Here is a 25,619-nt window from a genome sequence, read left to right on the forward strand (position 1 = left end):
ATATCACACAAAGCTCTCAATCATGTAAGTGCCTTACAATTCAGTCATACGCCAGCTAGGATACAAACACTCCACTTACTGACTGGTAGAACCCTGCAAGGAAAGGCAAATACATCTGTCCACCCTGAAACTCACCTCAACCCCAACCAAGAGGGCACACAAACAAAATAGTGTAAAGGGATCACACACTAGAACAACAAACAAAATAGTGTAAAAGGACCACACACTAAAACACAAACAAAATAGTGTAATGGAATCACACTTGAATACGTACTAGCATACAGTGTAAGGAAATCTTATGGTGGAAGGCTTAAAGATGCAACCTACATAGGATTCCATGGCATGTACCGAACCAGGTTCTTGCTGATTATAGTAGGAGCCTGGTCCGGTACAGAGTCCTGACCGGCAGGGTACGATTATTGGGGTTTGGGACATGGGCTTCCCCACAACTAAAATAAATGGGTGGATAACAATAGGGAGCACACACCGGAATTCCTGATGTGCACTCCTGACAGGCGAGGTTCTGAGCTGGGAATGTAATTTCCTAAAATTGGCCCTTCAAAGACAACGTTATCTGAAGGATCAGGTTATATTCAACTGTTTAACCAAGTAATATAGGGGAGAAATTCTGCATTTAAGTCAATCTTAAGAAGGTATATGCAGTGCATTAGAACGCGCTCAATACTCTGCTAGGGGGCTTTTGCTTTGATGAGCTTTGAATTCCAGGACTTCAATTTGTACGTACAGGTTGTTATGCATCATATGGTATACAGTGACTCTTAAAGTTGGAAATTAGAACTTAAATACAAGCCTACTATACCAGCAGCTCAGTTTTACTATATACATTTGAGGGTTACCATAACTAGATACATGCAAAGCTGCTCAATTTGTATTTACTAGCGCACTTTAATAGATTCCTAATTTTTTTTCAGTGCCTGTAAGACTACCAGCTTCCTACTGAACCTGGTAATCTTTTAAGCTATAAACATCAGTTCTGTGCTTTGATCTCAAGACAGTAAATTTGCGAGCTGATTAAGTGCCTTTTGAATTGCACAGCACAACACAGCTGCTTATTGTTACAATGACGACAGTGTATCATTAAAATAGAAATTCAATTAATACTCAGAAAGACTGCTGTTTAATAAAACTATGTTAGTTCTTTGAAGTCATGTCAATTTTACCCATTGTAATATTTTGCAATAATGCTGCATTCTTCAACTAGAATAAGGACTAACTGTTAAACATTAACAACAATGCTCATCATCAATTCACAGAGGTAGTGCATTCCTTTTTACAACTATTTTGATATACTGTAGGAATAACTTTGACAATCAATGATTACATTTTTGAATTGTACGACACAGACATCAGTTTAAATTTCAGTAAGAGAAGGTTTCACTGGTATATTTTCATATCCAATTCTGTACCGTAAGTTTTGTGCTGTAGACTCAAGTCATAGGGATTACACCAAGACTGCCACAATTCACTTCACCAGAAAGGTACTGGGGCTTTGCACAACCACAAGCAGGGACTTTGGTGGACCACAGCAGTGTGACCGATCTCACTGACAGACCAAATTAGAAAGAAGACACCGGTTGACTGTAAGGGCAGGTGAGATCAGCGTTCAGAGCATTCCAGATCTGCCGATTACCAAACGTGCTATTTGGAGGCTGACAACATCAACAGCCAGCTGAAGGGCAGGCAGCTTGTTGGTGAAGGTCAACAAAAGAAGGAGAGCTTGGAAGATCTCATCTCAGGTCAAACGTGGGGTGGTAACAGTCAGGAAATGGATCAGGATTTGGTCCCACTCACTTAATGCTGGTTTTCGGGGCTGCCCAGTTTGCAGCTGGAAAGAACTCCTGTCTGAAGCACGCAGGGGGTGGCTCGATAAGCTAAAAGGCAGCTGGGAAGGGCAAGGTGTCAGTTTCTCGCCTTCCAACGTGTGGGTGCCAAGTCCCCAGCATGACAATGAAAAGCTGGGGGAAAGGAGACCTCTGGCAGATTTTCCAGGTAAGTAACTTAGGCCTTTTAAAGACCCTCCTTGTACTTTTTTTTCCAGCTGGCCCTTTGGCTTTTCAAGGGCCGCTGTGCCTGCTGTCATTTTTGTTTGCCCCAAGCCCTCTTTATTGACACCAGAGGGTGGGCCAAAAGGGATCCTCCAAGCTGATGTGTTCAGAGAAGCAGGAGGGATATCACACAGGTCTGGCTACCCAAAGGATGTTCTGTGCCCTCCTGCCAGCGCCAGCGCCAGCGCCCCCACCCCTGCATAGAATGTTATAAATTGGATAGCCAGATGGTGAAGGATAGAATACTAGAGCCTAGTCTTCAGTTGCTTCAAGCCTTTATTCACAGAGATTCACATTACCACCACCAACCACCACACCCTAGATCAGCTCTCTTATGAATGGATACGAGAGTTCCCAATTGATACGCACCACCTGAATACAATTTACACTAATTGATATAAATCACATGGATACAATTAACATAGAAGGGCCACATATCTCATGTTAGCAGACGTGTGTAGGTGGAGGCTCCTCTTCCCCAAGGTTGCTGTGCCAGTAGACCCTTGGAGGCAGCACTATGAGATGCCAAGGTCTGACTAACCACTCTGCTGGAAGGTCCTTCAGAAGCACCCCAGTCACAATACGCCGTGCTTTCAAAGAAAGAAAGAACTGCATTTATGTAGCACCTTTCACAACCTCAGGATGTCCCAAAGCGCTTTACAACCAATGAAGTACTTTTTGAAGTGTAGTCACTGTTGTAATGTGGGAAATGTGGCAGCCGATTTGCACACAGCAAGATCCCACAAATAGCAATATGATAATGACCAGATCATCTGTTTTAGGTGTTGGTTGAGGTACAAATATTGGCCAGGACACTAGGGAGAACTCCCCTGCTGTTCTTCGAAATAGTACCGTAGGATCTTTTACATTCACCTGAGAGGGCAGATGGGGCCTCGGTTTAACATCTCATCCGAAAGACAGCACCTCCAAAAGTGCAGCACTCCCTCAGTACTGCACTGGAGTGTCAGCCTCGATTTATATGGTATTGAGTGGAAACAAGCGATGCCAGGCTGATCGGGGTCAATGTTACTGATTTGGTCACACCTGCCAAGATGCCAACAATCATTTCTGCAGGCCATGGCAAACCTACCTGGTAATAACTGTGGGAACCTGCCTTCTCAAGGTTTGGGTCAGCAGAGAGGCAGATGCTGAGCTGTGTTATCCCCTGCAAGGATATCTGTGGCATTAAACGTGCACGTGACAAGTAATGGTCAGCTGTGACCTGAGACTTGACTGCACCGTCTTGCAGGCATGCTACATTGATGTTGTATGGGAATGGTGTTGTGGAATGTGTCAGCCTTGGCTCTGTGGTAGTCAGAAGGTCGTGGGTCCACTCTAGCACTGGAGCACATAATCTAGGCTGACACTTCAGTGCAGTACTGAGGGAGTGCTGCAATGTCAGAGGTGCCGTCTTTCGGATGAGACATTAAACCAATGCCCACCTGTCCTCTCAGGTGGGCATAAAAGATCCCACAGCACTATTCAAAGAAGAGAAGGGGCGTTCTCCTGGTGTCCTGGCCAATATTTATCCCTTAACCAACATCATTAAAATCAAACTATCTGTCCATTTATCTTATTGCCGTTTGTGGGATCTTGCAATGCACAAATTGGCTGCCTTGTTTCCCTACAGTACTAATTGTAAACAATTTTACAACACCAAGTTATAGTCCAGCAATTTTATTTTAAATTCACAAGCTTTCGGAGGCTTCCCCCTTCGTCAGGTGAACGATGTTGGGAAATGTGGGAAATGTGGCAGCCGATTTGCACACAGCAAGATCCCACAAATAGCAATATGATAATGACCAGATCATCTGTTTTAGGTGTTGGTTGAGGTACAATCTGCCCCATCTGCCCTCTCAGGTGAATGTAAAAGATCCTACGGTACTATTTCGAAGAACAGCAGGGGAGTTCTCCCTAGTGTCCTGGCCAATATTTGTACCTCAACCAACACCTAAAACAGATGATCTGGTCATTATCATATTGCTATTTGTGGGATCTTGCTGTGTGCAAATCGGCTGCCACATTTCCCACATTACAACAGTGACTACACTTCAAAAAGGTTTCACATCGTTCACCTGACGAAGGGGGAAGCCTCCGAAAGCTTGTGAATTTAAAATAAAATTGCTGGACTATAACTTGGTGTTGTAAAATTGTTTACAATTGTCAACCCCAGTCCATCACCGGCATCTCCACATCACCCCTACAGTACAACAGTGACTACACTTCAAAAGTATTTAATTAGCTGTGAAGCACTTTGGGATGTCCTGAGGGGTGAAAGGCGCTGTATAAATGCAAGTTATTTCTTTCTTAATCTTCCATGCAATCATCTCAGGCTTCAGCCCTTCGACTTCAGTGACCCAAGAGGAGGCCAGCTGCTGGGCTACTTCATCACGTCTGCAGATGCATGCCTAGGGTCCCATTCCTTTATTCCTGGCCTGCCACTTATCAATCCTCTGCCCCTTCAGCCTTGACCAAGGTTGCTGAGGGGTTGAGATGCCTTTTAAGGTTCTTCAGAAGCTTTCTGAATTTCTGTCTTCCTCCTTGTGACACTTCCCTGTAATCATTCCCATCCCTTCAAATTCAACTTACACATAATTTTCCTCTCCTACCAGTGGCATCATCCCTACACCCACCAGAGTTTAAACATACTGCCCATTATCCTATGCCACACCAAGTCCCGTTCACCCACCACCTCGCTGAGCTACATATTGTCTCCCGGTCGCTCAATGCCTCAAATTTAATATTCTCATCCTCATGTTTAAATCTACATCTTCATGGCCTCAACCCTTCCCCTATCTCTGAAACCTCCTCCAGCCCTACAATTCCCCACCTTAAACTCTCCGTCCTTTTGACTCTGGCCTCTTGAGCATTCTCCACTCCCATCACCCCTGCGTTGTCAGACGTGCCTTCAGGTGTCTGGGCCCGACACTTTAGAATTCCCTTCCTGAGCCTCTCCGTCTCTGTCTCCTCCTTAAAGGCCCTCTTTAAAACCCACCTCTTTGACAAAGCTTTTACTCACTCCACCTAATATCTCCTTCTTTGTCTTGGGGTCCATTTTTAAAATCCGATTACATCTCAGTTAAGTTGGTTGAATCCCTTAGATCCTCTGCTGTTTTGGTATCTGTGCCAGTTGGTATCACAGCAAGAGAAGGAGCGCTTTAATGGAGCCGGCCACATGCTGGGAAAGGGATTCAATAGCTGAAGACACAGCAGTAAAAGAGCCCTTCCAGAAGTCACTCAACGTTCCTGGACACACCCGTCCCTTGCTTATATCAGAAGTACACTGGTTGCACTGGACTGGTGCTGAGGGGTGTGTCACAACCAACTGAGGCTCACATTGCAGCCAAGATGACTGCTTCAGTCGGTACCTAAGACTATGTTAGTGGAGGCGAACACTAGAACTGATCTTGTCTGACATTGGACTAGGGGCCAAATCTCAGATTGGGTAGTTATGTGACGAAAGCTGAAGGAGGTATGTGAGGTCCAAAGCCTTCTCCTTGGTCACGGGAGCCGACAGTAGAACACTGCTTGACTGGTCAGTTTTTGAGGAACGATTTTGTAAATGTTCCATTTCCACATTCAATTCCCTGCCTGACTCAGAGTGTTTCTGTGCTGAGCTGGGGCTCAAGGTTTTTCAGTGCTGACAGGAATCAAGCTTTGACTTTCTTCAACAACTGATCCAGTTGAGTCAAGCTCTTGCACTGAGTCCGGGACAGGATTCATGCACTGAAAGTCCTACAACAATGAAAAACGGCAGCGACAGGTGTCATAAGCGTCCAATGCTGGGAAGGGTCCATGGCATGTTTAAAAACTGTAAACAATTTTACAACACCAAGTTATAGTCCAGCAATTTTATTTTAAATTCACAAGCTTTCGGAGATTTTAAAAACAGGAGCTGTCACCGAATGTGGGTTGCACTGAGCTAGACCAGGAAGAAACCCAATAAAGCAGGTCTCAGTAGGCTGTTACTTAAAAAGGCACTGGTGAAAAAGAACTTAAATTCACAAATTAAATACTAGAAAATTCAATGTAATGAGCAGGAAATTTCCCATCTGCAAGTCTTCTGGCTGCAGGCAATATTTAAGCTGTTGTCCAACGCAACGAAAACTGGTTCAAAGTTGGAAACTGAAGCCGCCATTTAATGTGGAGTAAACAATATGAAACTTCTCCACTATAAAAGGTGATCTGAGCAGTTAATCAACAGAAAACTGAGAAATTATGAAAATGAATGTCATTGTAATGTGGAAAGCAACAGCGACTTACAGCCGATTACAGTAGGAAAAGGACTGGGACTGAGGCTTAGAACAAGGCTATGGGGGAAAGTCACCTGAACCCATGGGATGAGTCCACTAATTGTGGACAGTATGAATTATTCAGAGTTGAATTAATCTGAATGAGTTTATTACTGAAGAGTTGTAACAAACCTTCCATTGCAGTGACATTTATGGGAAGATGAAAGGAAATTAACTTTTGGGAAGCAATGCTGTGATTGTAAAGATTAAAACAGTTCCAGTGTCTGGGTCCAAGCTTTTGTAAACACTGGCTAAGGGAGACGGCAATCAGGTTATACAGGCCAGCAAAGCTACAGCCTTTTGTTTTGGCCCAATGATCCTTCTTATGATTGCCTGTAAGTGGGAATTGGAGGCCAGGAGCAGCTGAACAGCAGACAGTTTTGTTTGCTCAAGTTACAAAAGTAATAGTAACCAACATCACAACAGTCTCACTTTCTTTTGTATTCGGTTCTCAAGTTAAGAAACAGTAACTATAACATCCCCTTAAAATGCTGCCTTTCTTGTTTGACTAAAAATCCTATGTGAACTTGTGTCTTGTTTCCTGATTTATTGCCATATAAACACTGCATTGAATTTTCTTATACTGTAACCTGTCTTGCTCCTTCCCCAGCCCCCTACATTTCCACAGATGTCAATAAGTCTTCTTCCCAAAACATAGATGCCCATATTTTTATGTCAATGATCACTGTTTTTCCCTCCCCCATCTCTCCTCCTGATGGAATGACTTATGTTGGAGTATAGCATGCACGCCAATTTAAAAACTGCAAAAGTTGATCGATACGATTCAAAAAAAGTGACATTGCCTAATAAGCTGTGGACTCAGAAATAGCCTTAATGCATTTAGCTGCACTGGTCTTGTCATAACTAATGCTGCAGGTACACCCAACATTCCACAACTAATACTGCAGGTACACCCAACATTCCACAACTAATACTACAGGTACACCCAACATTCCATAACTAATACTACAGGTACACCCAACATTCCACAACTAATACTGCAGGTACACCCAACATTCCACAACTAATACTACAGGTACACCCAACATTCCACAACTAATACTGCAGGTACACCCAACATTCCACAACTATTACTGCAGGTACACCCAACATTCCACAACTAATACTGCAGGTACACCCAACATTCCACAACTAATACTGCAGGTACACCCAACATTCCACAACTAATACTACAGGTACACCCAACATTCCACAACTAATACTGCAGGTACACCCAACATTCCACAACTAATACTGCAGGTACACCCAACATTCCACAACTAATGCTGCAGGTACACCCAACATTCCACAACTAATACTGCAGGTACACCCAACATTCCACAACTAATACTACAGGTACACCCAACATTCCATAACTAATACTGCAGGTACACCCAACATTCCACAACTAATACTGCAGGTATACCCAACATTCCACAACTAATACTGTAGGTACACCCAACATTCCATAATTAATACTGCAGGTACACCCGACATTCCACAACTAATACTGCAGGTATACCCAACATTCCATAACTAATACTGCAGGTATACCCAACATTCCATAACTAATGCTGCAGGTACACCCAACATTCCACAACTAATACTGCAGGTATACCCAACATTCCATAACTAATACTGCAGGTATACCCAACATTCCATAACTAATGCTGCAGGTACACTCAACATTCCACAACTAATACTGCAGGTATACCCAACATTCCATAACTAATACTGCAGGTATACCCAACATTCCATAACTAATGCTGCAGGTACACCCAACATTCCACAACTAATACTGCAGGTATTCCCAACATTCCATAACTAATGCTGCAGGTACACCCAACATTCCACAACTAATACTGCAGGTATACCCAACATTCCACAACTAATACTGTAGGTATACCCAACATTCCATAACTAATACTGCAGGTATACCCAACATTCCATAACTAATGCTGCAGGTACACCCAACATTCCACAACTAATACTGCAGGTATTCCCAACATTCCATAACTAATGCTGCAGGTACACCCAACATTCTATAATTAATACTGCAGGTACACCCAACATTCCATAACTAATGCTGCAGGTACACCCAACATTCTATAATTAATACTGCAGGTACACCCAACAAGATGCTGAAAATAATTTGGCTGTTATATTTAGTAATCAAATTAAAACAGATTAATATTTTGTGTTAAGTTATCCCCTCCACTAATGAGTAGTTATTTGGTGACCATATTCATGCATGTCAAGGTCTTCAATAAAACAGCTGCTCAGTGAAGTTTGTACCACATCAAGTAGAAAGCTTTCAGCTCTATCTACCATTTCAAACACATTGTTATATGATTTGCATCTGCGTAATGTGAACAGGGCTCAGCTTGTACCTTATTTCGCTTTTAATATGACAGAAGTACATTTCCCTGGAACCTGCCACAAATAGATCCCCATCTACATTCTTGCCATTGTATTGTATCTAGGCAGATCCCCAATTCCCACATATTCCTTAAGTTTGGAGCTGCTGTAGTGTCAAACTCCAGAGGCTGTTCCGTGGGGTGCTGTTAGCAACATGTGTCTGAGTGTGAATGCGAATGCAATCCCTGCACTTTCCCAAGGCTTCCCTGACATTCCTCGATCCTGCATCCCACTCTGAGCCCAGTAAATAACACTATAGCCCTGATTTCGCCAGCTACATTTCCCATTCAGAGCTGCCACTCATGACATGTTATTTCCTAGTTCTCGTTTGCTCCTATATCATACACTTTCTCCCAAGCAGGATCCCAATCAGTTGTTGAGCATTGGTTGGTGTAATCGAAGTACTTCAAGCTTTCCCTCTCCTGGTTCCTACTAGATTCTGCTACTGTTCCGGGGGATCAACTTGACTATGAACGAACATTTCCGATCTTGATAAAATTCTCATCCACAGCAGAGTTGCATCCGTCAGAGTAGGAGCGAAGTTCATCCAACATTGGGATCTGGGAGTGGTACTGAGGGGCAGAGTTAGGAACAGCACTGATTCTTGTCCAGAAACACACAGTCACTGAGTCATGTATGGCATTGCTCATCCTGCCAGCAGCCTTCCAGGTCAAATTGCCATTCTTTGGGTGAGCCCAGAGAGTGAGTGACGATAGGCTGTTAGTTGTGTATGCACTGGTGGTTGTGTTGGGATAGGGGGGTTAATCAGAGGTAAGGTTAATCCTTCCTACATAAAATTTACAACAGAGTCAGGCCATTCGGCCCAATAGGTCTATCGGGGTTTATGCTCCACACGAGCCTCCTCCCACCTCCCTTTACGACAGTGACTACATTTCAAAAGTACTTCATTGGCTGTAAAGCACTTTGGGACGTCCTGAGGTCGTGAAAGGTGCTATATAAATGCAAGTTCTTTTTTTCTTTTACTTCATCTAACCCTATCAACGTAACCTTCTATTCCTTTCTTCCTCATGTACTTTTATCTAGCTCCCCTTAAATGCATCTATGCTATTTGCTTCAACTACTCCATGTGGTAGCGAGTTCCACACTTTCACCACTCTCTGGATATTTCTTCATTCAATGCCAACTAACACTCACTTTCCAGCAGGGGTCACAGGATAACATTCAGGAGCAGGAAGTCTGGCTGACTTTCCCTCCTTAGGCAGGGGGCGCTGTGCTTATTGTCACTTTTTACATAAACAATTATCATGGAGTTATAAGATACCATTCTCTCAACATATCAATCTGATGCAAGTATTTCTTGACCAATGGAATGAATGCAGGTAAACTCTGCACCACTGCAGTGACACTGCGTGCAGAGACTCCACTGTAATGATTTTGTTACAAGAATGGTCCCTATAAGAAAAAACAAGTATCATTCTCTTTATTGTAAACAAATTGCAGTGATAGAAATCCTTTTTGTGGCCAATATCAGCAAGCACGTACATGTGTTACTGGCATGTTAGGTTACAGCACATCTGAGATATCTCAGATTATCTGCACTGTCCAGCATCTGCTACATTGAGATTTTAACACTGCCGAACATACCACGGCTTAAAGGGTTAAATTATGAGGACAGGCTGCATAAACTTGCCTTGTATTCCCTTGAGTTTAGAAGGTTCGATAGGGTAGTTACAGAGAAAACTATTTCCTCTAGCGGGGAATCAAGAACCGGGGGTATAATCTTAAAATTAGAGGTAGGCCATTCGGGGTGAAATCAGGAAGCATCGTTTCACACAAAGGGTAGTGGAAATCAGGAACTCACTTCCCCCAAAAGGCTGTGGATGCTGAGGGTCTGTTGAAATTTTCAAGACTGAGATAGATAAGAATTTTGTTGGGTAAGGGCATCAAGGGATATGAAGCTGAGGCGGGTAAATGGAGTTGAGGTACAGATCAGCCATGATCTAATATAATGGTCGAACAGGATCGAGGGGCTGAATGGCCGACTCCTGTTCCTATGTCACTGAAGCAGGGCAACCACATTGTATCTCCTTGTTTTAACCAATACCTTTTCCTTCAACTTCAAACATAGCTTTAAATATTAATATTTTGCTTTACAGTTTCTGTTACGTTTGCTTGACGGTTAGAGAAGAAACAATTTGTTTTAACCAGAACTAATACAACTTAATGGTCCTTTCAAATGTTTTCTTCACAGAGCTCTGACTACAGTGGGTCAGTCAGCATTTGTGAAGAGGTCAGATCAGGCCTGAACTACTGTCAATTTTCAGTGTAGGCGCAAGTCATCAGCTGATACCCTTCAGACACAACAGATTTTTAATTAATTCAATAGATACTTGATAGTGCCCCATTGAATATGGAATTTAGCCCAAAATTTAGGGGAACTAAATAATTCAGAAGCACTTCAGTGTAGATATGGTGTATACATAACACCTAATGGTGTGACAAATTCTAAATTCAATTCCTTCTCTTCTAGTTTTCCATACAGCATAAGCAGCCCAGGACATGATGGAACATGCTTTAATAACTCCTATTTCCTCATTTGAAGGCACACTCACTTCTTAAACATTCCCCTCATCATCCTAAAAGCTTATTAGCATAGTTTAAAGTGAATTTTATGCAGTCCTGAAACTGTCAATTTTAGTAGCATGTCACAAGGTAGTTTAGAATTCCAGCTGCCTAACTCTTTGGCATTAACAGAAATTACATGTTAACATGTTAACAGAAATATAAATAAATGTTACGAGTGGCAGTATGCACCCTTACTGCAAACTGCTGACAACAGGAACACAGCTCCAGCTTCAGCTGCTTCCTGAACTACTCATTTTAAATCGTGTATGGTAGTATAGTGGTTATGGTACTGGGCATGCCAGAGGTCATGAGTTCAAATCCCACCATGGCAAGTTCTGAAAATGGTAATTTGTGGACCAGAAAAAGTGGCCACAAAAACTGCTGGATTGTCACAAAAACCCAACTGAATCACTGTTGAATGCACCACCCCTACCCAGTCTGGCCTGTGCATGACTCCAGTCCCACACCATGTGGTTCACTCTTAATGCCAGTTGCTCTCGGAATTGCTTTACAACTGTGTCTCGCGAGCAATCCCTAGGAATGGGCAACAGATGCTGGTTTGCCAGTGTCGTCCACATCCCTAGAACAGTGTTATTCAATAGAAATCACTGACTAGTCACAGATGTGGCTATGGCAACACTGTTTTAGCCACATACAGTACTTTTAGTGGAAAACGCCTTGCACACACTTACACAATACACGTAAATGAACTTCACGTATATATTTACCTAACAAACATCTCCAACCATTCAGTAACCAAGGAAGTAAAGAAGTCACAATGCTAAAAAACTCTTGCACCTTTTTATTTTCATCTTGCCATTTTACCAACAAACACACAAAAAGGTTCAAGTTCACATGCATACGCCATGCGAATATGAGTATGGAGATCATACAACCAACAAGTGTCTGTTACTCATTTTTTATTTACTAATCAGAAATACAATTAGCCACATCTGGATGCCTAATTAGCCACCTGTGGCTAGTGACTAACATATTGGACAACCCTGCCCTAGAACAGTGAGTGATGGGGATTACCATGTAGACTGGCACTGTGACAAGTTATTGAAATATATATATACTACATAGAACCTATATAATGAAATATTAATTGTTGAAAATAAAATTAGTCGCACTGCACGTGCCTGAATAAATTGCAGAGCCAACAAAATAATAAACCTGCATTTAAATATCTATAATTGTGCACAAGTGACAAAAATTGTTTTTACGCTCTGAACCACCAAGCACCCAGCTGTCTATTCCAGCAAAAATGTACTTTCTGCAGTCACAACCGTTTCGAAATTTATATAGGAGCAAGAAAGAAAATATAAATGCAAATCTTTCTTTCTATAGAGTAGTAGCCAGAAGATACATTAATCTAGAGACAGTGACTCATCCCAGCTTGTCTGAAATGCCCAGAATATATACATTTCTACTAGTTTTGGTCAGGTCTCATTGACAGCCAATGGACTGGATTAAAGCAATCTCTCTGTCTGTTGCAGAAATCTTAAAGGCTGTAATAAAATGTGTATTTCATAGATTTATAAGAACGACTACTCCTCTCAGAGCTGGGCAATTATGGGTTAACTATAAAGTCTTGCAGTCCTTTGATGCAAGGGAAAAGAAATGATTTATGTAAAGCCAATTCAAATATTTGATTGAGCGCATAGAGAAAACTGGAGTCTGTAAAATGCGTACAAATGTCAAAACAACCAACAATTCACTGTGCTTATCTGAAGCAGGAACTTTCCACAATATATGGCTTTTTAATTTTGTGACTGCTTATCTTTCACAGTAATAATAATTCACTAAATCTGTCCTTGCAAACAAAAACACGTTATCTTTTAGGTAGCTTGCTTTGTGTAAACCATTATTCCTTTGACACAATGTGACTTATAATGCGGCAGATAAGAGCTTGTGCGTTTACACTCCAAACATTTACTGTCTACTACTGTGACTTTCAGAGTGAAATATATGACCACATAAAACAATGGCTCTCATTATAGTTTAGCAGCTGATGAACACTGCTCTTCTTCTATGTCAAGTTTACCTGGCATCGTGATTGCCTGCTGTGCACCATCTGCAGTTAAAGACAGCCGACCTCCTTTACTCAGCCTGTCACACAGTAGGGTAATGTGTTTCTTTAATCTGCAGGTATCTTTCGGCATACTGAGTTGGCTTGTCGAGCTCAGTGCCTGGTCCCTGGAGCTCTTAGACAGACAGGTCCTCAATAAGTGAGCAACAGCTGCATCCACGCACTCTTCCCAGCCCTGCCAGAATCAAGAGATGGAATCTATTTAAAATAATGATCGATTATATAGGAAATCAATAGACAAGGAGTAACATCATTTAAAATATGCTTGAGTTATTCAAACCACAGGAGCCCTTTATTGCAATTCCTAATCTTTAACAGAAGCACTGGATTCCTACTGCAGCTCCCCGAAAGTGTTCCCTTCCAAGCTGCACCACCTTTCAAGGTGAGCCAAAATACATACTTCTGGCAGGGAGGAGAACTTTTATTTCCACAGATTAAAAACATTTTAGCCCAAGAAAATCCTTTGCAGATTTCTAAACTGCTAGCAGTGACGAGCATGTGCATGGAGATATGGGGTGCAGTATTAACTACTGCTTCAGTGGCTAGCTAAGGACAGTGTGAAATAAAACATTAGGTAGCCTTTCAATATTGATAATTGCAAACAAAAACCTCACAATATCGAGTAAATATTTGTCTTTAGCACTCGTGATATAGTCATATGTCAGAGGGGGGGTATTATCGGGAATTCAAGCATAGGCCCAAGTTCCTGATTTTTACTCCCAATGTGCAAAGCTCTTGCCAGAAGCATTAAAGACAAACATTTGCCCCTATAATTAAAGAGGAATTCTTACCTTTCAAGAAAAAAAATGTCAAATGGTCTTACAGTGCCTTTATACTACGGCATTTACACTGATGTGAAAAGGTTCAATTACACTTCAACACAATAGTGGCAGTATAACTCAGACATCAGGGGCTCGAATTTAGCAGGCCTGCGGGTTCCCAGCGGGTGGTCCTCCGGGAGCGTCGAAAACGCGGACGGCGAAATTAGTGGGTTGCCCACGCGATCGTAGCAGGCAACACACTAATCGGAATCAATTACCTGCTCCTCCGGGGTCCACGGCGCTGGCCTGCGCGTCGGTCGGGCTGCGCATGCGCAGTACGATCTGTCAGCTGGAGGCTCTCGAGTTAAAGGGGCAGTCCTTCACTGACAGATGCTGCAACCAATGGGACAAATTGCAGCATGGAGCAGCCCAGGGGGAAGGCTGCTCCCAGTTTAATGATGCCTCACCCCAGCTATCATCAGATGGGGTGAGGAGGAGGGGGAGGACACAGATCTTCCCCCCAGCGGGCGGGAGGAAGCGGCCTGCCTCTGCCACCAAGAAGGCCTGGCTCGAGGTGGCAGAGGGGGTCACCTGCGCCACCAACATATGGCCCACCTGCATACAGTGCAGGAGGCGCTGCAATGACCGCAGTAGGTCCGCCGCAGTGAGAACACGAAGTCTTTCCCCTACACTCCGTCTGCCACAACACTGCCCCCACCCCAAATCTCCTTCGGCACCGCCAACACTATTCTGTCACATCACCCTTCATACCCACTCACACCCCGTCCTCATCTTACCTCCACCTACTCACCTCGCCAGTACTCACCCTGCCACTAACACGCAACCCACTCCTCATACAATCTCATTGCTCCATCCCATACTCACCCTCTCGTGCATCTCCCTCACGGCCAGCCTCACTCAACCTGCCACCACCTGTGCTGCAGCCACAGGGCATGCATCACATATGTGCAGTAGGCAGGGTAAGGCAAACGTCTCGTCAGCATGAAGGGGGTGCACAAGGGTGTCTGAGGGTTTGTCATGGGTGTTACCCATATTGAATTTCAGAGCAACAAACAGCACACATTATATTGACACCACCACTGCCATGTCTCCGCGAATCCTGTCCGTTGTGTCCAATAATGCCCGCTCCTGGGTATCACTATGAGGACCCACCACTGATGCCACCCATCGTGTTACTGCAGAGTAGGTGCAGGTGTATTTGCAGGGCTCGTCCGCGCAGACGACTGAGAGACATCGGCGGTGTAGCCGGCTGCACCCTGGAAGGATGCGGAGGAGAAGGTGTGGAGGGCAGTGGTGACTTTGCCAGCGACAGGTAAGCAGTTGGTGCTGGGGCCAGCCAGGAGCAGCTCGGCATGAAAGAGGCTGCAGATCTCCACGACTACATGTCGAGCGAATCTGCGCCTCCCTGTGCACTGCTGCTCGGAGAGGTCCGGGGAGCTGCGCCTCGGTCTGTGGACCCTGTGGCGAGGGTAGTGCCCTCTGCGACGCGTCTCTCTCTGCGGCAGCCCTCCCTCCTGCTGTGCAGGTGAGCGTGCAACAACACCGTGTTGGGGGGATCCACGTCTCTGCGGCGGACGGCGTGGACTGCGAGGCTGCTGGTGCTGGTCATGCTCTTCGTCCTCCGAGGGTGTCCACACACCACCCAACTGGCAGGTGTTGGTCTGAGGGGTTGTGCAGGGTAGGTGTGTGGTTCCTCGGACTGGGGCTGCGGTCTCGTGTCGGTCTGTCCTCTGGCTTGGCGGGGGGGTGGTGGAGGGCAGGGGTTGCCCTATGTGACGCGGTGGCCTCCTGCGTGGGTGAGGGCTCTCCCCCGTGGAGCGCACCTTGGCACCTGCCACAGGCTGCTGGCTGCAACACGCCTGGTTGGATGGAGACTGTTTCCCCCAGTGTGGGAAACTCACTGCCTTGAACCTAAAATCCCACACTTCCTCTTTTGACAGCTGCTTCAGCTCATTAACTGACCACAACGAGCAAGTTAAGTACTCTCAAGTGGAACCCCGCTGGCTTTAATTGCCTGCGGGATTCCCACCAGCGGGGCTTGCGCGCGCAGCCCCGCACGTCAGCGCGGTACCCGGAAGTGGCCGGGATTTCGTCGCGATCGGTCACGTGACCTGAGATCAGGATTTTCGGGGCCCCCCCGCTGGAAACCCGCAGGTAACCCGACCCTAAAATCGAGCCCCAGGTCTGAGTTATACTGACCTGAACGCACGGAAGCTAGGAGGGCCAATATTGCCTCTAGTACAGGTGAAGCATAACTCCCAACATGATGCAAAGCCAAGTTTTAAAAGTGCCCAACAGTCTGTTGAATCTCCTGGGAACATAATAAACTTAATGCTAGGAGAGCTCACTCTCCAATCCACTCGTTCATAACATTTGAAGTGAATGGACAGTAAATTTGGATTTATATGAACGTGTTTGTTTTGCTTTGTACATTTGTGTGCCGGATGACGTAACTTAAGTATGACAGCGTCAGAGGTTACATTTTTATTTTATTGTCTTAAAGAGCCAACTGTCCAGTCAGTTTTTTGCAGTTGGTGGACAACATAGTGGCAGTCCGGGCCAGTAAGCTGTGCCTCATTCTCAGCCCACTGCCGCACATTCATGTAATATTATTGCACGCTCCCCACGTGCACTTGTCCTAAATGGTGCCAGTAACAACAAGACAAAAAAATTATTTACTTTCATGTGGTACCATATGGCTTCACTCAGGATGTCCCAAAGTGCTTTAGAGACAACCGATTACTTTGTTTCTTGAAGTGCTGTCATTATTATGTAGGTAAATCTGGCATCTTTCTTTTTATACACACAAGGTCTCATAAACAGCAATGAGATGAGTGACCAGTTAATCTGATTTAGTGGTATTGGATGAAGGAGGAATATTGGTCAGGCGTGTCAGCTTTGGCTCAGTGGTAGCATTCCCGCCTCTGACTCAGAAGGTTGTTGGTTCAATCTCCACTCCAGAGACTTGAGCACATAATCTAGGCTGACACTTCACTGCAGTACTGAGGGAGTGCTGCACTGTTGGAGGTGCTGTCTTTTTTTGATGCCATTAAACCGAGGCCCCGTCTGCCCTCTCTGTTGGGCATAAAAGATCCCATGGCACTTTTCGAAGAAAAGCAAAGGAGTTCTCCTGGCCAATATTTATCCCTCAGCCAACAACACTAAAACTGATTAACTGGTGATTTAACTCATTGTTGTTTGTGGGAACTTGCTTTATGCAAATTAGCTGCCACTTTTGCCTACGTTATGACAGTGACTCATTTCAAAAGTACTTAATTGGCTGTGATTTAGCATCTCAGGTGAAGGACAGTACCTCCGACTATATAGTGCTCCCTCATTACTGCAGTTGGATGCTAGAGTACTGCTAACTGAGTGACGGACACTCAAACCAGAATTAGGAGCAGATAGCCTGATTGCAGCTTTAGAAGAGTTACTGAGCCTGACAGGGTGAGGTAGATCAATTGACATTAACTGAGATACAGTTATCAGTCCAATGTCCTTGAGTATCTGCGTATATGTTAGTTCATCACCTTCATGCAATCAGCTTCAATATCCCTCCAAACTCACCGTTCTTGATAATGTCACCAGCACTAGTTGCTACAAGTGAAATATTTCTCCCCTTTGACAAAAAATTGAAATAGATTAAAAAAATAGGAATGTAGAGTTAATCATAAACCTTTGCAACTTACCATGATTTTAAAGCAAAAGGATAAGGATTTTCTTTTTAAAAAAATGTTAACCTATTTAACCTATCGAACCTATTCAATATCGTACAACACAAAAATTTATCGAGTGGCACTGAGTAGGAGATTCCAGAATCGGAAAATTTCTATCAATTTTTTTGGAAGTCCAAACTGTAAGTCCAAACTTACAGTTGTTAATTGACCCTGATCTTCAAAAGGTTATTAAAAATGTGTTTATAATAACTTTGTGAACAATTATTACTGTGTATATATATCTCAGGTGTTGTCACTTCATTACTTACCAGCAAAGTATTCACTAGTTTTTAACATTTGGTATATACCAGGATCTTTGGTTTGAAATTTGTCTATGAGGCAACAACATACAAACGCTTATAGTGGTTGTTTGAAATTCCTCTCTCCAATAAGTTAGCAGAGATGGTAAACTGTTCAAAATAAATGGTTAGCACCTCTTACAAAATTGCAGAAAGACAAAATTTCAGCTTAACATATTCAAACACCATTATCATGGAGTCATATCAAGCTCACCATTTTATCCTTCTGAATTCTGAGTTCCAATTACGAAGACATCTTCAGTTTAAGCTGAATTTCAATTTAACATTGATCTACATAAAACCCTTCCTCAGTTTTAGTTGATAAATTCAAAGCAAACCAGTCCTTGTGCCAGATACTAGTTGTCGACCCTTTGAAAGCAATTTATTTCCAGACTCGGTATGTCAGCAGTGTACAGTTATGGTGATTTATTCATACCATGACCTATGGAATTCTGCACTGTATCATATCACAATATCGCACTGCTCAGTATCATCTAAATGCTACTTGCCCATTCACTTTGTCTTCCGTTCTAACCCATTAACCTTGTTCTGCGGACTTTGGCCCTTCACTTTTGCTTCTCAATAAAAAAATAAATGCCACAAATACAACCAAATCCAAACTGAGACTTCCCCAACTAAAAGGCATGTAAACTGGATCATTCCAGTTAAAAGTCTATGTCCCACTTATTTGAGTCATATTCACAGGTTTTAGGAAGAGGCCTCTGAAGAAGTTATCTGAGTCCCAAAGTTCATGATGATCACAGTACCTACCCATCTGGTCTAATTAATACTTTTTCATTTCCTGTATGCATTTTTGATGGTCTATCAAAAAGTAATACTTTAATTTCACATGACTAAATCTGCAATCCCAATTTTTCACCTGTGTTCATCCATTTAACGTCAGCTGAGAGAATTGTTTGCCGCTCTTTAACTTAAAGTATTTATGTAACGCAGCAAAAATCAACAAAAGGTGCCTTGTGATTTTCTTTATTTACCCACAGCAAATAGTAAAGACAGAAATGTGAATGAATCATGTTTAACCTCCACTTAAACTCTGGCTCTAAAGCATCACATAGACCGTAACAGTCAGTGAAAAGAGACCCACAACAGAGCTGAACTCCAATAATGATGGTCTCTTCCAGAGGTCTACTCAGAAAGATATGAAAGGGCCTGCAGGTGCTTTGGCCACAGGCTTCCTTATCACGGTAAGAAACCCTAAAGGAGACGCTAATAAAGGGTAATCAAGCTGATAATGACAATAATCGGGAAGGACTATAAACCCTAGAATTTGCAATGCTTCTTTTACTTCATTTAACAGGGACTTGCCTGAATATTAGACAGGTGTGTGCTGTTTTGTATAACTGCTTACTTGCTGTTAAAGTGAATGATTCTGCCCTTTTAAGTGTTAATTTTGAATACTTCTTTTTCGTAATTAATTAGAACAAAGAGAAGGGACATAGATTTGGTCAAATGCTTCATGAACCACATTAAATTCTTTCCTTATTCATCCTTCCCCAATCGATGGCAATAGAAACTTGGTATTCCTTAGTCCTTAATTCTAAGACTCAGGGTATTACCTGCAGCTATTAGATGAAAGCCATCGGGGTTCTTAAGCTATTTAAGGTAACTGTGCGTCAACTAAAGTATATAAAAACATAAGAAATAGGAGCTGCAGTAGGCCATGCGGCCCCTTGAGCCTGCTCTGCCGTTCAATCAGATCATGACTGATCTTCGACCTCAACTCCACTTTCCTGTCCGATCCCCATATCATCCAAAAATCTATCGATCACAGTCGTGAATATACTCAATGACTGAGCATCCATATCCCTCTGGGGTAGAGAATTCCAAAGGTTCACAACCCTCTAAGTGAAGAAATTTCTCCTCATCTCAGTCCTAAATGGCCGACCCCTTATCCTGAAACTATGCCCCCTAGTTCTAGACTCTCTAGCTAGAGGAAACATCCTCTCAGCATCTAACCTGTCAAGCCCTCTCAGAATCTAATGTTTCAATGAGATCACCTCCCATTCTTCTAAACTCCAGAGAGCATAGGCCCATTCTGCTCAATCTCTCCTCATGGGACAACCCTCTCATCCCAGGTATCAATCTAGTAAACCTTTGTTGCACCGCCTCTAAGGCAAACATATCCTTCCTTAGGTAAGGAAACCAAAACTGTACACAGTATTCCTGGTGTGGTCTCACCAAAGCCTTGTACAATTGTAGTAAGACTTCCTTATTCTTGTACTCTAACCACCTTGCAATAAAGGCCAACATACCATTTGCCTTCCTTATTGCTTGCTGTACCTGCATGTTTACTTTCTATGTTTCGTGTACAAGGACACCCAAATCCCTCTGAACAACAACATTTATTAGTTTCTCACCATTTTTTTAAAAATCTGTTTTTCTATTCTTCTTACCAAAGTGAACAACCTCATATTTCCCCACATTATACTCCATCTGCCACCTTCTTGCCCATTAATTTAGCCTGTCTATATCCCTTTGTAGACCCTGTGTCTTCCTCACAGCTTACTTTCCCACCTAGCTTTGTATCGTCAGCAAACTTGGATACATTACACTTGATCCCTTCATCTAAGTCATTAATATAGATTGTAAATAGCTGAGGCCCCAGCACTGATCCTTACAGCACCCCACTAGTAACAAACTGCCAACCTGAAAATGACTATACTCTGTTTTCTGTCCATTAACCAATCCTCTATCCATGCTAATAAATTACCCCCAAACCCATGAGCCCTTATCTTGTACAACAACCTTTTGTGTGGCACCTTATCAAATGCCTTTTGGAAATCCAAATATACTACATCCACTGGTTCCCCTTTATCTACCCTGCTACTTACATCCTCGAAAAACTCTAGACTTGTCAAACACTATTTCCCTTTCATATAACCACTTTGACACTGCCTAATCATATTATGATTTTCTAAGTTCCCTGTTACCACATCCTTAATAATGGATTCCAGCATTTTTCCGATGACTGATCTCAGGCTAACTGGCCTATAGTTCACTGTTTTCTCTCCCTCCTTTCTTGAATAGCGATGTTATATTTGCTACCTTCTAATCCGCTGGGACCATTCTAGAATCTAGGGAATTTTGGAAGATCATAACCAATGCACCCACTATCTCTGCAGCCACCTCTTTTAGGGTATTGGCCATCAGGTCCATGGGATTTGTTGGCTTTCAGTCCCATCAATTGGTCCAGTACTTTTTCTTTACTAATATTAATTACTTTACGTTCCTCACTCTCATTAGACCCTTGATTTCCCCACTATTTCTGGTATGTTTTTTGTGTCGTCTACTGTGAAGACAGATACGAAATATTTGTTTAACGTCTCTGCCATTTCCCTATTCCCCATTTTAATTTCTCCAGTCTCAGCCTGTAAGGGACCCACATTTACTTTTGCTACTCTCTTCCTTTTTACATATTGTAGAAGTCCTTGCAATCTGTTTTTATACTTCTTGCTAGTTTACTCTCATATTTTATTTTCACAATCTTTACCAATTTTTTGGTCATCCTTTGCTGGTTTCTAAAACTCTCCCAATCCTCAGGCTTACTACTCTTCTTGGCAACATAATAACATTACCTTCTTTTAATCTAATACTATCCTTAATTTCTTTAGTTAGCCACGGATGGATCACTTTTCCCGTGGAGTTTTTATTTTTCTCAATGAAATATATATTTGTTGAGAATTATTAAATATTTCTTTGCTATATTATTAATTGCACTAAAATGCAAAACTAATAATGACTTTGATAGCTAAATGTTTAATTATTGCTATTTAAATATTTAATTGGTACTACCTAACTGTAACCTAAGAACATTTTGTCCTCTTTTGATGTAGTCACACTAACTGTAAAGTTGAAATTATTTAAATTAGAAATGATTTATTTTATAATAAAGAATCAAATGAATTGTTTTGCACATTAACTATCAAAAGGAGCAGTTATTTGTTGCCATTTTAAAGGAGATTTATTCTTTACTGGTCTCCTACAAATTAAAATAGTTTTACATTAATACAATGAGCAGTAGCCCTCAGGACTGAACAGTCTGTTTAATTTACTATTTCAATTAAGTCCAGTTGCATCAACAGCATTTATTAGACCTTTCTGCTTTCTAAATGGAACACTTTTAAAACAATAAGTGTAGGCCCAAGAAAAATAAATGTAAACTGGAATAAATGAATGTGCCAATTAAAATGGCAATAAAAAAAAATTATGCAAAATCTACAGGGAAAACGAGGGAGAGAATTCTTGGGAGGGGTAAGGGAATTTGCTAAAATTGGTGAAAATATCAGAAACGCTCAGATGATCCTAGAGATGAGTGGTGCTAAAGATGCTAAACAGTTACAATTATTAGATGATTTATGTTAAGAATATTTAGAGTGCTGGTCCGGATAACCAATGTGTGTTTAACTCATAAAATGTAAGGTGAGATTAGGCAGCAATATACAAGCTGTTTTTTTTTATTCGTTCACGGGATGTGGGCATCGCTGGCGAGGCCGGCATTTATTGCCCATCCCTAATTGCCCTCGAGAAGGTGGTGGTGAGCCGCCTTCTTGAACCGCTGCAGTCCGTGTGGTGACGGTTCTCCCACAGTGCTGTTAGGAAGGGAGTTCCAGGATTTTGACCCAGCGACAATGAAGGAACGGCGATATATTTCCAAGTCGGGATGGTGTGTGACTTGGAGGGGAACGTGCAGGTGGTGTTGTTCCCATGCGCCTGCTGCTCTCGTCCTTCTAGGTGGTAGAGGTCGCGGGTTTGGGAGGTGCTGTCGAAGAAGCCTTGGCGAGTTGCTGTGATACCATGACAGCTCCAGACTGCTTTAAACTTTAGTATTGGTTTAACACTGATAAATAGCGGAAGTCTTTACACTTCTCTTTGGTGTTTTTGTTGGCCTATTGGTCAGTATTGCTGCAGTACTGTCTAATATCTTGATGTTACATACAAAGTAACAGAAAGATAAAATTACTGATCTTAGTAGGATGTAAGAGCCCATTAAATGGCCCTGGGATCCGTTTGCGCTCCAGCTGGTGCTAGTGTTTGTATAATCAGCTGCTGGTACAATGAGCTGCTGGTACTGGCACTTGTACAATGAACTGCTGGTACTGGTACTTGTACAATGAGCTGCTGGTACTGGCACATGTACAATGAGGAGCTGGTACTGGTACTTGTACAATGAGGAGCTGGTACTGGTACTTGTATAATCAGCTGCTGGTACTGGTACTTGTACAATGAGGAGCTGGTACTAGTGCTTGTATAATCAGCTGCTGGTACTGGCACTTGTACAATGAGGAGCTGGTACTGCCGTTTGTACAATGAGCTGCTGCTACTGGCGCTTGTACAATGAGCTGCTGGCCTCATTGGATTCAATGCACCTCATGTTACATACAAATGCTGAAAGCATACACTTTGTCTGGTTTTAATGAAGGCTGCCCACAAATAGAGAAAATACCCAGACTGGTGGGGGCCCTGCCTATTGTGCTACCTCACCCACTGCCATAAATTGTGTTGGCGAGCGAGGGTTTGGTATCTTTGTGTCATTCTAGCAAGGTCACTTTTGTGGTTGCCCTTCAGCTCACTCACTAACAATGCTACCGTATTGGCCCTGCTACTGTGTGCACGGCCATTCACTGCATGCTCCATGTTGACACATGTTCCCTTGCTCTTTGTATAGGTGTTTCCTAAGGTGATGTTGCTGGCTCCTGGGACAAGCAGGAAGCTGGCCCATCACACGAATGCCCATCAAGAACTGCGTGGCACACAAGCACTAGCACAAAAAACATCCACTTCAGAGAATCAGTCGGTTGGGAGCATCTGGTGAATCACCCAGCACTACTCAGGAGGACCAAGTGAAGGCAGCAACAAGGGGGAGAGGCGGTTGAAGCTAAACACCCTTCTGCTGCTAGGCCCAAGGATTTGAACTTTATAACAGCTGCAGAGAAACAGGAACTTATTAATGATCAGAAGTGCTTGATGCAGTGCTTTGCGAATCCTCAGAGCTCCCAGAATGGTCTATCAGAGACTCTTCAGAAGTGAGGGTCCGACATCTGTGCAGACGGCAACTCCTGCAGTCCACCATGGCGTGAGTGCAAACTCCACAGCCATCTACAGGGGAGAGCTGTCCTCACCTGAAACATTAACTTCTCTCTTCACACCACAGATGCTGACTGATCTGCTGAGTGTTTCCAGCATATTATGTTTTTCTTTCAGATTTCCAGCATCTGCAGTTTTTTGCTTTTTGGATTGTGAAATATGGTGCTCCCTCATTGTGGCGCTTGCTCGATTCAATGATGTGCCGGAACAGAGGGGTGTGCTCTGAGATCACCCGCAGGGCGTTAGCCCTGTGTCAAATCGTGGACTTGGATGTTCTGATCTGGATTCCTCATTTCACCAATGTAAATCTGTATTAAAGTTTGAATAACTTTCTTCCAAATCAGTCCCATCAAATCTATGCATCAGTCCCCACTCCCCCTACCTCCATTCCTATAGTCAACACCATGTCAAAACTGTGAATGAAATAGATCTTAAAACAGGTGCATTACATCAAACTTTAAAACAACAAATAAGAAATAACTGAAGTTATGCAATACCTAGCAGTTGTTTCCATAGTGAGAGTGTGTCAATGCAATGAATTAGAAAAGGGAATGTATATTCAATTGATCAGCATTATAATAGATATTCTTAGTCTTCAAAATAAGTGCCCTTTTGTTTCATATAACATTTGCAAACACATATTCGGCACATCTTTATAACTAAATGTTATAAAGTATATTTAAAGAAATGTACTATGACAAATAACATTTAACTCCTTTCTCAAAATAACCGGCCAGAATTGCCCCTTTTTTGTTCTGAAATACTAGATTATGCAGTATTAAATCGCTAAGCAGGCTACAGTTTTCAATCGTGATAGCAAATAAATCACATCATCTGCATCACAAATACCCACTGCTTCTGCACTGAGGCCAGCCTTAGTTAATGCTGGTCATTTATTTTCCTATTTGTCAGCAAGAAAAGTAGGTGACACAGTACTTCCAGGAGGGAATCCACAGCAAGAGGAACGCTAAATCCAAGTAGAAAAGCAAATATACAGTGTGCCAAGTAAGAGAAACAACTATTCACACTGGGGATTACAGCATCTTGACGTTTCAAAAAGGGAAAAAAAATCATAAAAGACGACAAATGGTTTAATGGCTTACACAGTCAGAGAAAGCTCCATTGTTCTGGAGCCCTCTGGTTTACTGATACGGAGAATTTTAAGAACAATACAAACACACACTTGTTTTGTTTGTGGTTCTAAGCTGAATACCGTCTCCTGAAAGTCTGCATAAAGAACATGAACAGAGAAGACGAGAAGTA

At 42.7% G+C, this 25,619-nt stretch overlaps 1 protein-coding gene and 1 long non-coding RNA gene across 4 annotated transcripts in view; one reads left to right on the forward strand and one right to left on the reverse strand.

Moving 5' to 3' along the window:
* The window catches only part of bbs9 (Bardet-Biedl syndrome 9), a 439,766-nt gene that overhangs the window by 193,733 nt on the left and 220,414 nt on the right, over positions 1-25,619 (reverse strand). For all 3 annotated transcript variants that reach the window (XM_067981846.1, XM_067981843.1, XM_067981848.1), the window contains one exon: positions 13,410-13,629. In XM_067981846.1, the coding sequence (XP_067837947.1) occupies positions 13,410-13,629 (220 nt within the window). The remainder of the gene's footprint in view (positions 1-13,409; positions 13,630-25,619) is intronic.
* Positions 1,434-25,032, forward strand: LOC137320033 (uncharacterized). Its single transcript, XR_010962341.1, has 3 exons — positions 1,434-2,010; positions 19,253-19,456; positions 23,938-25,032. It is a non-coding gene; the product is annotated as an uncharacterized lncRNA (long non-coding RNA).

The sequence above is a fragment of the Heptranchias perlo genome, chromosome 3 (genome assembly GCF_035084215.1).
Source record: "Heptranchias perlo isolate sHepPer1 chromosome 3, sHepPer1.hap1, whole genome shotgun sequence".
NCBI lineage: Eukaryota > Metazoa > Chordata > Chondrichthyes > Hexanchiformes > Hexanchidae > Heptranchias > Heptranchias perlo.